The sequence below is a fragment of the Dendrobates tinctorius genome, unplaced genomic scaffold (assembly GCF_039654945.1).
Source record: "Dendrobates tinctorius isolate UK_male_01 unplaced genomic scaffold, ASM3965494v1 ptg000058l, whole genome shotgun sequence".
Lineage (NCBI taxonomy): Eukaryota > Metazoa > Chordata > Amphibia > Anura > Dendrobatidae > Dendrobates > Dendrobates tinctorius.
Window position 1 is genome coordinate 24,416,361 of NW_027361726.1, and position 16,793 is coordinate 24,433,153.

The 16,793-nt window shown below is 50.1% G+C and overlaps 1 protein-coding gene across 4 annotated transcripts in view; it reads left to right on the forward strand.

Annotated features, from left to right (window-relative positions):
- The first annotated feature begins 3,539 nt into the window (after positions 1-3,539).
- The window catches only part of EML5 (EMAP like 5), a 166,934-nt gene continuing 153,680 nt past the window's right edge, over positions 3,540-16,793 (forward strand). Inside the window, exon 1 of one of the 4 annotated variants that reach the window (XM_073578207.1) lies at positions 3,540-3,659. In XM_073578207.1, the coding sequence (XP_073434308.1) occupies positions 3,655-3,659 (5 nt within the window). In that variant the 5' untranslated portion in view covers positions 3,540-3,654. Of the gene's footprint in view, positions 3,660-11,658; positions 12,029-16,793 lie in introns of those variants that run through there. The other 3 variants (XM_073578210.1, XM_073578206.1, XM_073578205.1) reach the window with 3 other exon arrangements.

Here is a 16,793-nt window from a genome sequence, read left to right on the forward strand (position 1 = left end):
GCCCCCCCCCCACAGCAGCAAAACCCACCACAGCGCCCCCCCAGCATCAAAACCCACTACAGCGCCCCCCACAGGAACAAAACCCACCACAGCGGCCCACAGCAACAAAACCCACCACAGCGCCCCCCCCCAGCAGCAAAACCCACTACAGCGCCCCCCCCACAGCAACAAAACCCACCACAGCTCCCCCCAGCATCAAAACCCACTACAGCGCCCCCCACAGGAACAAAACCCACCACAGCGGCCCACAGCAACAAAACCCACCACAGCGCCCCCCAGCAGCAAAACCCACTACAGCGCCCCCCACAGCAACAAAACCCACCACAGCGGCCCACAGCAACAAAACCCACCACAGCGCCCCCCCAGCAGCAAAACCCACCACAGCGCCCCCCCAGCAGCAAAACCCACCACAGCGCCCCCCCAGCAACAAAACCCACCACAGCAACAAAACCCACCACAGCGCCCCCCAGCAGCAAAACCCCACTACAGCGCCCCCCCACAGCAACAAAACCCACCACAGCTCCCCCCAGCAGCAAAACCCACTACAGCGCCCCCCACAGGAACAAAACCCACCACAGCGGCCCACAGCAACAAAACCCACCACAGCGCCCCCCAGCAGCAAAACCCACTACAGCGCCCCCCACAGCAACAAAACCCCCCACAGGAACAAAACCCACCACAGTGCCCCCCCACAGCAACAAAACCCACCACAGCGCCCCCCCACAGTAACAAAACCCACCACAGCGCCCCCCACAGTAACAAAACCCACCACAGCGGCCCCCCACAGCAACAAAACCCACCACAGCGGCCCCCCACAGCAACAAAACCCACCACAACGGCCCCCCACAGCAACAAAACCCACCACAGCGGCCCCCCACAGCAACAAAACCCACCACAGAGCCGCCCACAGCAACAAAACCACCACAGCGGCCCCCCCAGCAATAGCCCACCACAGTAATGATACAGTTAGTAGCCATAGTGCAATTTTCTGATAAGGACCACCACAACAAGAAAGCACCACCAGAAATCTCATCTCATACTCTGTGATTGGTTTATGGTGTCACAAAATGCTGAGTGACGACCTCCAGGAGCCACCATGACACTGCTGCTGCTGCGCGGGACCACACATGGACATCGTCCTCCCCGTGTGTCAGTGCTGCGCTGTGTCTGCATCTCCTCTGGGTTTGTGTGATCTCCCCGCTGCTATTCACTGTCGTTGTTGTGTGGGGCCGAGATGTCTCCCTCTTCCTGGCTCCTAATGGGATGTGATGGGACCTGTGAGCTGTGCTCGACAATCCCCGTGATGAAATACTTAATGCTGTCACTCAGCCCAAATCCCTGTGTACCCTGCGCCCCTCACCTGCTGTAAGGTTGCACTCTGTAGAAAATACATTCAAATAATCCTGCAGCACCCGCCACTGACACACGGGACACGTGCCACACCCGCCACTGACACACGGGACACGTGCCACACCCGCCACAGACACACAGGATCAGTGCTGCTCACCCCATTGACACACGTGTCATGTGCCGCACCCGCCACTGAGACACGGGACACGTGCCGCAACTGCCACTGACACACGGGACATGTGCCGCACCCACCATTTACACACAGGACACGTGCCGCACCCGCCACTGACACACGGGACACGTGCCGCACCCGCCACTGACACACGGGACACGTGCCGCACCCGCCACTGACACACGGGACACGTGCCGCACCCGCCACTGACACACGGGACACGTGCCGCACCCGCCACTGACACACGGGACACGTGCCGCACCCGCCACTGACACACGGGACACGTGCCGCACCCGCCACTGACACACGGGACACGTGCCGCACCCGCCACTGACACACGGGACACGTGCCGCACCCGCCACTGACACACGGGACACGTGCCGCACCTGCCACAGACACACAGGATCAGTGCTGCTCACCCCATTGACACACGTGTCATGTGCCGCACCCGCCACTGACACACGGGACACATGCCGCAACTGCCACTGACACACGGGACATGTGCCGCACCCACCATTTACACACGGGACACGTGCCGCACCCGCCACTGACACACGGGACACGTTCCGCACCCGCCACTGACACACGGGACACGTTCCGCACCCGCCACTGACACACGGGACACGTTCCGCACCCGCCACTGACACACGGGACACGTGCCGCACCCGCCACTGACACACGGGACACGTGCCGCACCCGCCACTGACACACGGGACACGTGCCGCACCCGCCACTGACACACGGGACACGTGCCGCACCTGCCACAGACACACAGGATCAGTGCTGCTCACCCCATTGACACACGTGTCATGTGCCGCACCCGCCACTGACACACGGGACACGTGCCGCAACTGCCACTGACACACGGGACATGTGCCGCACCCACCATTTACACACGGGACACGTGCCGCACCCGCCACTGACACACGGGACACGTGCCGCACCCGCCACTGACACACGGGACACGTGCCGCAACTGCCACTGACACACGTGACCTGTGCCACACCCGCCACTGACACACGGGACACGTGCCACACCCGCCACTGACACACGGGACACGTGCCGCACCTGCCACAGACACACAGGATCAGTGCTGCTCACCCCATTGACACACGTGTCATGTGCCGCACCCGCCACTGACACACGGGACACGTGCCGCAACTGCCACTGACACACGGGACATGTGCCGCACCCACCATTTACACACAGGACACGTGCCGCACCCGCCACTGACACACGGGACACGTGCCGCACCCGCCACTGACACACGGGACACGTTCCGCACCCGCCACTGACACACGGGACACGTGCCGCACCTGCCACTGACACACGGGACATGTGCCGCACCCACCACTGACACACGGGACACGTGCCACACCCGCCACTGACACACGGGACACGTGCTGCACCTGCCACAGACACACAGGATCAGTGCTGCTCACCCCATTGACACACGTGTCATGTGCCGCACCCGCCACTGACACACGGGACACGTGCCGCAACTGCCACTGACACACGGGACATGTGCCGCACCCACCATTTACACACAGGACACGTGCTGCACCCGCCACTGACACACGGGACACGTGCCGCAACTGCCACTGACACACGGGACATGTGCCGCACCCACCATTTACACACAGGACACGTGCCGCACCCGCCACTGACACAAGGGACACGTGCCGCTCACGCCACTGAAACACGGGACACGTGCCTCACCTGCCACTGACACACGGGAAACCTGCCGCACCCACCTCTGGTACACGTGCCACCCCTGTCACTGACACACGTGCTACCACTGACATGCGGGACACATGCTGCACACACCACTCCTGATACGAGACATGTGCCGCGCACGCTACTGACATTATCGCCCATATATTCCGGACCTATGGTAGCACATGGGCACCACAGGCATCGGCCATATTGAGGAGAGGCAGTAATCAGTATTCCCGCCCTGTCTCCGGTGTATTTCCTTGATTATTCCGTTTGTTGTGCCAGCGGTCCCCAATGCGTTCAGCGTTATCATTCCTGCCTCGTACCTGCACTTCCCACTGATCAGAGTATGTGTGCAACATGAGAACTGAAAACCTTGCTCCCTGCAGGCAGAGAGTCGCCTCTATCAATCACACATGCGGTGAGATACTATGACAAAGATTGGCGCAATTGTATCAAGTGCGTGCACACATCAGTTTGTGCCCCAATCTCTGCTCCATCCAATTCTGAGAGCAGGTCTAGGTATAAAAAGAAACAAGTGCATCCTCATATACTAACAGGAAGCGGAGATCATGTAAATTTTGATGAACTATGGAACCCATCATCTTCTGCCTGAACCATGGGCGGCATGAATCAGAGGCTGCCTGGGTTACTGCAGTCTTGTATGTTTTTGAGACGCTGCGGCGCTTCACAAAAGCATAATTTGGAAAGTTGGCCATGGACCCCGCGGCTTGATCCCACCCTGATCCTTTTGTCTGATAGGCAGTACCTGTATACACACTGGGAGAGGCCTGACTGTCGAGTATGGTGGCGAGAAGCCTCCTAGGTCTTGCCTCAGATCACTCAGCCAAGACGCATAGTCCCAGTTAAGCTTTCCAAATTACCGCTACAGTAATGGAACCAGGCTCAGATTGTTCTGCCTGGTGCTGGCACAGAGCATTCATAGACCACTCCTGTCAGCGATTCTGCTGCTTCACGTCGACAGAGCAGCTCTTCCTCTTTTGCACTGCTTTATCGATTGTGCGTGACTGCTGACATCATGCTGATTGACAGCCAGTTTTTAATCAGCATGATATCGGCAGAGCAGAGCGACAGAGAAGCAGCTGCTCTGTTTATGTGACGTCACCGCAAGGTGGAGGAGCAGCCCATGACCCATCTGAGCTGGCAGAGATCGGCACCAGGTACAGCAGGTAAATTTTTTCTTAGGCCCATAAGATAAAACAAAATAGTACCAGTTAACCCTTTTAATGGTGCGCGTAGTTCAAGCAGCAGGAATCAAATGACAGAAAGTTGAAGAGGTTAATACAATGGCTAAAGGGTTGTCCTCCCATTATTCTGGAGCGCTCTGCGCTGTAGCATTCCGGCTTGCTGCTTGCCGGGCAGCTGTGCACTTCATATGATTGACAGTTGGGACCAGCAGCATGGCGGCACAGCTTGTCTGAACAGTGTGCGCTCAGGTGCTGCTAGCAAAGGCAACGTGGCCTCTTCAGCATTGGCGAGAGTAGGAATACTAAAGCTGTCCAGATCTATCCACCCAGCCACATTCAGAGCAGGGCTTCCAAACTATATTGTAAAAAGTTTGCAAGTGCACACTCCTTTCCTGTGAGATCAAGACATTTCAAAGTTGCTCGTTTCTACATGCACTTTGCAATTTTACCCATTTCAGAACTTGAGACAACTCCATTAAAAGGGTTGTTCTAAATGAGCAATTTATCATTTAGCCAAGAGACAACAAAATATACTGTTTGAACTGAGCAATGACCTGGAGCATTGTTGGTATATTGGGAACCCTTTATACAGGTGCTTCTCACAAAATTAGAATATAGTCAAAAAGTTAATTTATTTCAGTTCTTCAATACAAGAAGTGAAACTCATATATGATATAGTTTCATTACAGACAGAGTGATCTATTTCACATGTTTATTTCTGTTAATGTTGATGATTATGGCTTACAGCCAATGAAAACCCAAAAGTCATTATCTCAGTAAATTAGAATACTTTATAACACCAGCTTGAAAAATGATTTTAAAATCCGAAATGTTGGCCTACTGAAACGTATGTTCAGTAAATGCACTCAATACTTGGTCGGGGCTACTTTTGTATCAGTTACTGCATCAATGCGGCGTGGCATGGAGGCGATCAGATTGTGGCACTGCTGAGGTGTTATGGAAGCCCAGGTTGCTTTGATAGCAGCCTTCAGCTCATCTGCATTGTTGGGTCTGGTGTCTCTCATCTTCCTCTTGACAATACTCCATAGATTCTCTATAGGGTTAAGGTCAGGCGAGTTTGCTGCCAATCAAGCACAGTGATATTGTTGTTTGTAAACCAGGTATTGTTACTTTTGGCAGTGTGGACAGGTGCCAAGTCCTGCTGGAGAATGAAATTTCCATCTCCAAAAAGCTTGTCAGCAGAGGGAAGCATGAAGTGCACTAAAATTTCTTGGTAGATGGCTGCACTGACTTTGGTCTTGATAAAACACAGTGGACCTACACCAGCAGGTGACATGGCTCCCCAAACCATCACCGATTGTGGAAACTTCACACTAGACCTCAAGCAGCTTGGATTGTGGCCTCTCCACTCTTCCTCCAGACTCCGGGACCTTGATTTCCAAATGAAATGCAAAATTTACTTTCCTCTGACAACAACACCTTGGACCTCTGAGCAACAGTCCAGTTCTTTTTCTCCTTGGCTCAGGTAAGAGGCTTCTGGCTTTGTCTATTGGTCATGAGTGGCATGACACAAGGAATGTGACACTTGTAGCCCATGTCCTGGATATGTCTGTGTGTGGTGGCTCTTGAAGCAATGACTCCAGCAGCATTCCACTCCTTGTGAATCTCCTCCAAATTTTTGAATGGCCTTTTCTTAACAATCCTTTCAAGACTGTGGTTATCACGGTTGCTTGTGCACCTTTTTCTACCACATTTTTTCCTCCCACTCAACTTTCCATTACTATGCTTGGATACAGCACTGTGTGAGCAGCCAGCTTCTTTAGCAATGTGAAAAAAGAGGATGAATGAACTCACGTAGATCAACATCCAACACTGCGGAGACACCATCACATGTTTCTCAATGCAGTGATTCTAGAGCAAAGCCCCCATCCCTTATGGGAAATATGTAAAGCATACACAAGAAATAAAATAACTTTTTGATGATATTCTAATTTTGTCAGAGGCACCTGTATATATATTGTGTGCAGAGTCCAGCTTTCACAGGTTCTCCTTTCTTGCAAATTTATTATTTGGAGCCGATCCTGGCATTACTCCACAATATACCGGCCATTTGTATTAGATCAGCAGTCGCCTGTCACATGGATGTGCTCTCTGCTCCGCTGATCATTCACTGTTAAATGTCAATAGATCCTCTGCATGAATAGAGCTTTCCTGTACCACCATTGATTTCCAATCGGTCTCCTTCTCATTTAGTTACATCAATAGTCCCAGGAGCTGCAGGCAATTGGGCTAAGTGAATCAAGAGGGTGGGTGGTGAGATCTTTACATGACCTCCTCGTCTTCATCTGCATGTGGAGCTCTGCTTACCATACAGGCAAACTAGGCAGCTGCAAGGGGCAGGGGACATCACTTCTCCAAAACTCTAATTATAGGGATTGTCCAATCTTCTTTAATAAAACTTAACTCTTTTAGAAAGTTTCAGCACTTTTCATTATATCATGTTTTATGTCTCGGTTTTGGATCATTTTCAAAATCTCTGCTTGTTGGCAGTGAATGAGAACCTTCCTGACTCTCAGAAGATGACCTGGTCAGGTCCAATGTATCAGTGCAGATAATCCTCCGTCCCGATCTCTAGGGCCAAACCAGGGCCTGAGTGTGACCTCCCAATATAAAAGCCGTTGCCCTGCAGATATCCGTATGGATAAGTCGGTGACAATAGACACAATGGCTCTCCCAGTGTAGGAATCTAGGGCCATACCAGGGCCTGAGTGTGACCTCCCAATCTAAAAGCCGTTGCCCTGCAGATATCCCTATGGTGACAATAGACACAATGGCTCTCCCCTGTAGGAATCTGGGGCAGCTCTGCGCTCAGCTCCTGCGCCTCTTATTCTGAGCTGCTGATAGATTATCCAAAGCTGGATGCCACCTCCTGTCACCCCGTCCATTCTGCAGGGAGCGGCCTCGTCACTTCCACAAATGTCACTATTGTAGTCATCAGCGTGAAATGGCTGGCATGAGAAAAGGTGGCATCTTCCTTTATTCCAGAGCCCGGGGAAGCCCTGAGGGCAGCATTTGTCACTGCGATGTTCTTGTGGGGAAAATCTAAGGGACGTATATAATGATTGCACGCACCTTCATGTCTGCACCTCTTTAATAAAATGAGTGCTATCCAGCTGAGCAAAGTGCCAGGTCTGAGCAATGAAGGGTAGAAGGTTTGGGCAACACTGGGACCTTCTGGAATACCACCGATTGAATTCAGCCTATGACTGCACAGTACACCACCCCTGTCCTCAGGTTGTGTCCAGTATTGCAGCTTATCCACATTCACTTCAATATACCTGAGTTGAAAGAGCAGACACGATCCTTGCACAGGCTTCTGTAACAAAGCTGACATGTTTGCAAACCCCTTTATCCTTTCAAGATCTCTTCCTGCTGTAATGGGCTAGAAGCCTTCTTTCTTACATCCAGAGGATGAAAATCTTCCTGTCATGGCTGAGTGCGGACTGCAGCTTGGACTGTTTGCCTCACAGATGATTGTGGAGACTGGATATAATTGCGGAAAACAATCATCCGTGAGAAGAAGCACTAGATCTGTTTTGGTTTTCAGCCTGTGGGTGCAAACAAGTAAGTTTCCATTCAGTGAAAGCAATCAGAATGAATGAACAAGCCTGTTTTATGCATGGGGGACTGGACAAACCTTCTGGGAAGTTTTCCTCTTTTTTGTCTACTACCCCGAATAGGGAAGTTTTCCTCTTTTTTGTCTACTACCCCGAATAATGCCGGGGTCATACAAGCATATTTTTTTTTCCATCCGAGAGAATTGGGCCGATGATGCTAATCACTCTGACTAGAATGGGATCCGATCTTCTCGGATGTGAAGATGGAAAAACAATTTCTCCATCTCCTCCATGCTGTCAGTGCGTGAAAATCAGACTCATTGACTTGTATGGCCAAGTACGATCCGATTTATGGATGCAAATTGTGCATGCTGCGATTTTTTTTTTTTTCCTTGTACCAACTAGTTTCAGGGAAAGGATTAGACATGTGCATGGCCCCTTAGAATAACATTAGGCTGAGTGCGATCTGATGTTTTGTTGGATCACACTCAGGCCGGAGTCACACTAGCGATAAAATCGGACGAATGTAATGCGATAAAAAATCGCATTGCATTCGTCCCAATGTTATTCTATGGTGCTGCTCCCATCATGCGTTTTTTTATTGGATCCGTTCCTCGGACCGAGACAATCGCAGCATGCTGCAATTGTCACCGATTTTCGGATCGGATTCGACAATGCAAGTCTATGGTTTCGATTAAAAATCACATTGAAAACGGACCACACGTGTGACTTGCGATTAAATCGCAAGACTTCTCCAGGTCAACAGGAAAGAGCATCAGGCATTGGCATTGGATGTCAATTTGATGCTTAGATGCGAATAAAATCGGTTCATCGCCAGAAAATGGGATGACAGACAGATCCCTGGACAAGAATTCTTTGTGCGATTTTGTACCGCTAAAATGGGACCGATTTTTTTATTCGTTGTGTGTGACTCCAGCCTCATACTAAAAACACAGTTGTGTGCACAAGCCCTTACATCTGATCATGACGCATGAGGGGTCCTGCAGCTATTAATGGGATCTTCTGGCGGTCCAATCCTCACCCCTACAGTCTTCCAGAGAGCAGCAGTGCGTGTGCACCCTTGTTATATAATGGGGAGGATCTTGAACTGAAGACCCTTCCCGACAGGCTCTAATAATGGAAGTAAATAGACCGTATGCAGCTTCTCCTTTTCTGGGGTCAGTTTGTTATCTTACTTTTTAATGGGAAACATCAGATGGGAAACAATATATATATATATAATATTTTTTTTTGCTGTGGCGAGCAGTTGTCCCATGACTTGTCACATGACCCTGCTGATCCGCCATACTGAAGACCAAGAGACGAGAGAAACTGAAAGAAATGAAATGCAATCACAGCTAAGCCCCTAATGAAAAGCAATTCATTATTAAGGTCATCCTGTACCCGGGGGCCCTGACTGGAGCTGGATATCACGGAGCTGCCACTGTTCTGCCTCCACAGTCATCTCACTGGATATGATTTAGTATTCACAGACTATGGTGGAGTCACTTCTTTTAGGGCTGCAATCACCATTGGACCCTGCATGAAGTGTCAGTCCTTCCTTTATATTTTCCATTCCTCTAAAATGCACTGGCTCTAAACACTGCACTCAAACCTCCTCTGTATGGTACAAGCTCTGCTGGGGAGCAATAGTGGCGGCACAACATGATGTCCTGGCTTCCCATAGACCTAGGTTTCAGGGTCAGACCAACATGGCCGCCATTCCTGCTCCTGTAGGGGCTACTCACCCCCTCTCCTTTGCTTTTGGCTCTCTTGCACCTTTCTACTGAGATTCCCATATCAGCCAAGAGTGTTATAAAGCTTCATTCTTGTACAAAAAGTTCTGCGACTTTCTAAAAGAGTTGGTGAATCCTTTCCTAAGACCTCTATTTACTTTCAGAGAATGGAAATGTTCTGGTGTGAATCCAGTGGCTGAAATCCCCACCCTGACCCTAAAATTAATACTTCTCACAGCTGAGGGTTTGGTGCTATACTGTTAGACTAGCGGCTAGTAATCAGCAGCTCTAGTATTTGTTACCTTGTATTAGTGCAGATAAAGTATATCAGTCTGAAGCCAAAGAGAAGTGACTACTGGAAACAATGGTACTAAGCCTTCAGCTGTGGGAAGGGTCAGGCCAGTGCTGCTCTGTAGCCTCTGGTCTCATCATGTGGGTGCAAACAGGAAAGTTTCCATTCACTGATAGCAAGCAAAGAGATGACAACAGAAAACAGAAGAGAAAGTGGCAGAACTAGACTCAGGGAATGGAAGAGTGCAAGGAATGGAAAAGAACAGGAGGAGGGAGGAAGCAGGGAAAGGAAGAAGAGGAGGAAGGAAGAGGGAGAGTAAGAAGGGATGAAACAGATGAGGAAGGAAGGTGAAGAAGAAAGAATGGAGGAGGGAGGAAGAGAAGATGGAGAGAAGGAAGGAAAGATGGAGATGAAGGATGGTGAAGAAAGAGGGGAGGAAGAAGAGGAGGAGGAGAAGGGAATGGAAGAAGAGGAGGAAGGGAGAAAGGGAAGGAGAGGAGGAAGGGAAGAAGCAGATGAGAAAGGAAGGTGAAGAAAGAAGGGAGGAAGAAGAGGAGGAGGGAAAGGGAATGGAAGAAGAGGAGGGAGGGAGGAAGAGAGGGAAGAAGGAGAGGAGGAGGAGGAAGCAGGACGGAGAAGGGTAAGAGGGAGAGGAGGGAGGAAGGAAAGTAATAAGGAATAAGAAGGTAGAGAACAGGGAAAGGAGGAAGGGAAGAAGTGTAGGAGTGAGGGAGGAAAGAAGGAATGGAAGATGGATAGAGAAGAATGGGAAAAGGGGAAGAGGAATAGGAGAGAGAATGGAAGAGGGAAAGGAGGAAGGAAAGAAAGGAGGAAGAGAAGGAGAAGAGAAGGAAGGTGAAGAATAAAGAGAGGAATGGGAGGAGGGAGGAACAGGGGAGAGAGAAGTAAAGGAAGGGAGGGAGAAAGAGAGGAGAGGGAGCAGAAAAAGCAAGAAAGGGTAATAAGATGAGAGAGAGAGCAAGGAAAGGAGAAAGAAGAGAAGATGGAGGAACGAGGGAAGGAGAAATTAAAGAAGGGAAGGAGGAAAGGGAAAGCAGGAGTGAAAGAGAGAGGAAGGAAGCAAGAAGAGAGAGAGAAGAAGAGGGGGAAAAGAGAGGAAATGAGCAGGGAAAGGAGGAAGAAATCAGGGATGGATGGAAAAAGTCAGGCACAATTTCCATCTATCTCCCTGGAGGCAACTGAGTGCTGTGCTGGGACTTTGGTTCCACAATGACTGTGTCCATACTGTAGGCTGTATGCATAGACCATGGATCTGGTAAATGCTTGCATCCATTATTTTTACATTGCTCACTTGCTCAGCTAATCTACCGATATGTATTCCCAGAGACTGGTGTGAATTGCTGGGATCTATGGTTCCACAACTAGTGGTAGTTACAAATACCAGCTGTAGTACCATGCTCGTCACCGGTGGCGACACTGGTGCGGACCCCCTGCCCTCCCAGACCCCAGATTTGTCTGTTGGGCACTATCACTTTAAATTCTGAGCGCTGCCAATGGGACCTGACTGTGATTGGACCGCACAGACGTTAATCCTGTGAGACATCCAATCCGCGTTGAGCAGGAGGCGTTCCCGAGCAGCCGCTACTCCGGCGCTCAGTGCAGGAGGCGGCGGTGGCTGCGGAGCTTCAGCACCAGGGACAGCGGCGGCGTCATGCCCGGAGCCCGCGGCGAGGAGCACAGCCGTCCCCTCAGCCCCCACTGATGCTGCCTCTGCCCCGCACACCTGCCCGCCGTGTATGAGGAGATTACCCCGGGGACATGGCTGACAGAACGGCGCCCAACTGCCACCTCCGGCTGGAGTGGGTGTACGGCTACCGGGGCCACCAGTGCCGGAACAACCTGTACTACACCGCTGCCAAGGAGATCGTCTACTTCGTGGCGGGGGTCGGGGTGGTCTACAACACCCGGGAGCACAAGCAGAAATTCTACCTGGGCCACAACGATGATATCATCAGGTACCGGGGAGGAAAGGGTTAACGGGCGGCAGAGACAGGAACAGACCGGACACATAGAGGCACCAGACTAAAGAGACCCCTAACAGAGGCACCCAGCCTAGAGAGACCCTTAACAGAGGCACCAGCCTTATAGACCCCTAACAGAGGCACCAGCCTAAAGAGACCCCTAGCAGAGGCACCAGTCTAAAGAGACCCCTAGCAGAGGCACCAGCCTAAAGAGACCCCTAGCAGAGGCACCAGCCTAAAAGAGATCCCTAACAGAGGCACCAGCCTAAAGAGATCCCTAACAGAGGCACCAGCCTAAAGAGATCCCTAACAGAGGCACCAGCCTAAAGAGACCAATAACAGAGGCACCCAGCCTAGAGAGACCCCTAACAGAGGCACCAGCCTTATAGACCCCTAACAGAGGCACCAGCCTAAAGAGACCCCTAACAGGCACCAGCCTAAAGAGATCCCTAACAGAGGCACCAGCCTAAAGAGATCCCTAACAGAGGCACCAGCCTAAAGAGACCAATAACAGAGGCACCCAGCCTAGAGAGACCCCTAACAGAGGCACCCCTAACAGAGGCACCAGCCTAAAGAGACCCCTAACAGAGGCACCAGCCTAAAGAGACCAATAACAGAGGCACCCAGCCTAAAGAGACCCCTAACAGGCAACAGCCTAAAGAGTCCCCTAATAGATCACCAGCCTAAAGAGACCCCTAACAGAAGCACCCAGCCTAAAGAGACCCCTAAGAGAGGCCACCAGCCTGAAGAGACCCCTAACAGAGGCACCCAGCCTAAAGAGACCCCTAAGAGAGGCCACCAGCCTAAAGAGACCCATAACAGAGGCACCCAGCCTAAAGAGACCCCTAACAGAGGCACAAGCCTAAAGAGAACCCTAACAGAGGCACCAGCCTAAAGAGACCCATAACAGAGACACCCTTCCTAAACAGACTCCTAATAGAGGCACACTGCCTTAAGAGACCAAAGGAACCCCCTACTGTAGGTACCAATCCTACTCAAGACTGAAGAAACCTTGTAATAGAAGTACCCAGCCGCAAGAGACCCCTAATAGAAGTATTCAGCCTAAAAAGATACCCATAATTGGGGTACCTAGCTAAAAGAGACCAGAGACCCCCACCAATAGAGGTACGCAACCATACGGATCCTAAGAGACCCTTAATAGAGGTAGCCAGCCTTAAGAGACCTCTAATAGAGTGACCTACCTTTGAGACTACCTGAAAGCAATCGCTACCCTTATTAGAACCCTAGAGAAACCAAGGAGACCCCCTAATAGCAGTACCCACCCTTAAGGCCGGGTGCCCACAATCCAGAAATAGCAGCGCTTTGGATGCAGTGTGTTTGCTGCCATCTATTGAACGCAGGTGAATCCGCATGGGATCACTGAACCGTGCAGATTCACCACGTTCAATGTATTCCATTGACATGCTGCGGTCTGGAGAGATGCGCCACATGTTTTCGCGGGTGAGCCGCGGACGTTTGTGGATGCACAGTGGACATGAGATTTCTAGAAATCCCATCCACTATGCTGAAACAGCTGGATGCTGCGGGTTGGACGCTGCATAAATACGCAGCGTTAAACCCTCAGCTACTCCGGATCGTGGGCACATACCCTAACAGTTTGATCAGTGGTAGCCAAGAACCCTATCAGGATGTACCCTCAAATGTAAAATCAGTGGTGGCAGAGAATACAGAGACTTCTTAATCTCCTTATCTACAGTCAATAGTGCCACTAGTGGTGGCAAACACCTCCTAATAGCAGAACCAACCCTCAATAGCACCATCATTGTTTCGAGAGACCACCTAACAGCTATATCAGTTCTCAATAGTATCATCAGTGGTGGCAGAGAACCCCTAATAGCAGTAACAACCCTCAATAGTACCATTTGTGGTGGTAACTAATCCCCAGTTCAAGAGAGTCCAAAGACCGCAAGAGGGGGGCACATGCCAATTAAGGTGTCCTTACTGGTATCCCATGTGAGAATGGCCAAAGACCAATAGGTGCATCCTGCCCCAACTGTGCCTTCTGTGCTGATACCTAGGTAAAAGGAATATTTCCCTTCAAGCGGTTCTTCATGGCTGCTAAACAGCTGAGAGCCCCTAGTAGGGTTGATGTCTCCAAAAGTGCAAAAGTGTCTCCAAGGCTAATAATAATTATATAATGTAATCCGTGGTTTATTAAAAGCTGTGGATATGTTGTGCTGTGTATTATAGGGGGTGTATGCTGTACTCTGTACTATATTATAACCTGTGGATACAGCGCCTTGACAAAGTCTTCATACCCCATGAACTTTTTCACAATTTATCACATTACACCCAAAAACTTAAATGTATTTTATTGGGATTTTATGTGACACCAACTCAAAGTAACTGTGACATGAGCCACTACTGTAATAATAAGTCCCAAAAATGGAGCGAAAGACTACTATAACAGATAGTAATGTAATGCTACTTACTGGGTAAGTAAAGGGAGGTCAGGTCCAGAAAATGGCGCAGTACTACATGGGGTAGTCAGAGACAAAATCAAATTCATGAGCCGGGTTCAGGAAAATCAGTAAGGCAATATAGTTTACAGCGAGCAGGCAAAAGGGAAGTCAGGTACAAGCAAATAGTCTAAGTCCAGGAAGGGAATAAAGTCAGGCTGGGTCAGGCGCAGAGCACAGAGTGATCAGACTTACACAGGCAACAGCATGTGTACGATTGACACAGTGTGAAGGAGCTTGCCTGCTTAAGTAGAAGACTAATCAAGGAAAGTGAACACAGATGATGCAGCACAAACCCAGCACAACCCCTACACAAAGTACTGTAACATATATTAGACAGGATGAGAGTGGAGATCGTGACAGTACCCCCTCTTCAAGGGAGGGCCACCGGACCTCCAGGTTTCCCAGGAAACCTCAGATAAAAGGCCTGGACCAACCGATCAGCCCTTACAGAATGAGCTAGAACCCAGGACCTTTCCTCAGGTCCATACCCCTTCCAATGTACCAGATTTTTAAGCAAGTGTTCTATCAATGGCCACGATTTGAATAGGACTTTCTAGCTTAACTGTCCCTAATCCTAACTTCAGAACAAGTCCCGCATCAATGAAATTAAACACACAACAGAGTGGAGATCGTGACAGTAACAATTAACTGTGTTAGGCCGGGGTCACACTTGCAACTGCAATGCGAGAAACTCACGCAAGTCTCTCGCCTCAATACCCGGCACTGCTGCCAGCACTCGGATCGGAGCGTTCAGCTGCATACAAAAACATGCAGCCGCACACTCCGGTCTCGAGTGCCGGCGATAGTGCCGGGTATTGAGGCGAGAGACTCGCGCGAGTTTCTCGCATTGCAGTCGCAAGTGTGACCCTGGCCTAAAGGAAATTATTCGAGGTTTTATAAATTATTTTAAAACTGTAAATCTGAACATTGTGAGGTGCATTTATATTCATCCCCCTGTAGTCTGATCCACCTAAATAAAATACTAAGTGACCAATTGCTCCCAGATCTCACATAATTAGTACACCTGGGTGTGATTTCTTCTCAGTATAACTACAGCTGGCCTGTGAAGGCCTCAGAGGTTTGTGTGAGAACATTAGGGATCAGACAGCATCATGAAAACCAAGGAGCCCACCAGACAGGTCAGGGATAAAGCTGCGTAGAAGAGAAATGCAGGGTTAGGTTATAAAAAAGAGCCCAAGCTCTGAACATCTCATGTATATATCAATACATCATCCAAAATGGAAGGAGTATGGCACAACTGCAAACCTACCAAGACATGGCTGTCCACCTAACCTGACATCCCAAGCAAGGAGAGCACTAATCAGAGAAGAGGCCCATGCTCACTGGCGGAGCTGCCGAAATCCACAGTTCAGGGGGGAGAATCTGGCCACAGGATAACTATTAGGCTGGGGTCAGATTGTGAGAAACTCACACAATTCTCGCATGTCAATACCCGGCACTGCCGCTGGTACTCGGGACTGGAGTGTGTTCTGCTGCATAGAAATACATGCATAGAAATACACGCAGCTGAACACTCCGATCCAAGTGCCGGTAGCAGAGCTGGTATTGACGTGCGAGAATCGTGCGAGTTTCTCGCAGGTCTGACCCCGGCCTTAGTCATGTGCTGCACAAATCTCGTCTCCATGGAAGAGAGGCAAAAAGAAAGCCATAAGAACTTGGACACAGCAAGAATGTGGAGGTAGGGGCTCGGTTCAGATGTGACCAAAGGACAACTTTTTGGGCTAAATGCAAAATTCTAAGTATGGTGGAAAACTAGCACTTCCCATCACCCTGAAAACACCATCCCCATCGTCACACATGGTGGTGGCAGCATCCTGCTGTGGGGAGGCTGTTCTTCAGCAGCGTAGGGAGCTAGTCAAAGTTGTTGGAAGAAAATTTGTTAGAGGCTACAGAATTCTTGAGATTGGGGCGTAGGTTCACCTTCCAGCAGGACAACAACCCTAAACATCCTGCTGGAGCATATTATAGGGACTATATGCTGTGGTCTGTAATATATTATAAGCTATGTGTCACCCTCATATCGAGTATATGAGCACAGCTTCAATATGAGTTGTGAATCAGGGCCATGGTAAGAAGAGCTGATGCTCCCTTCCTCCCATTTGACCCCTGCGCTGTGATGCAGCCGCCTCCAGTGATGTGGTCAGTACTAATGTAAAATAACTTTGTGATGACACTTTCCTGTATTAGTCTCTTTCTGACTTCAAAGCAACATGGCTAAAGTCCTAGACTTTATGGGACCACGAACCAGATATGAA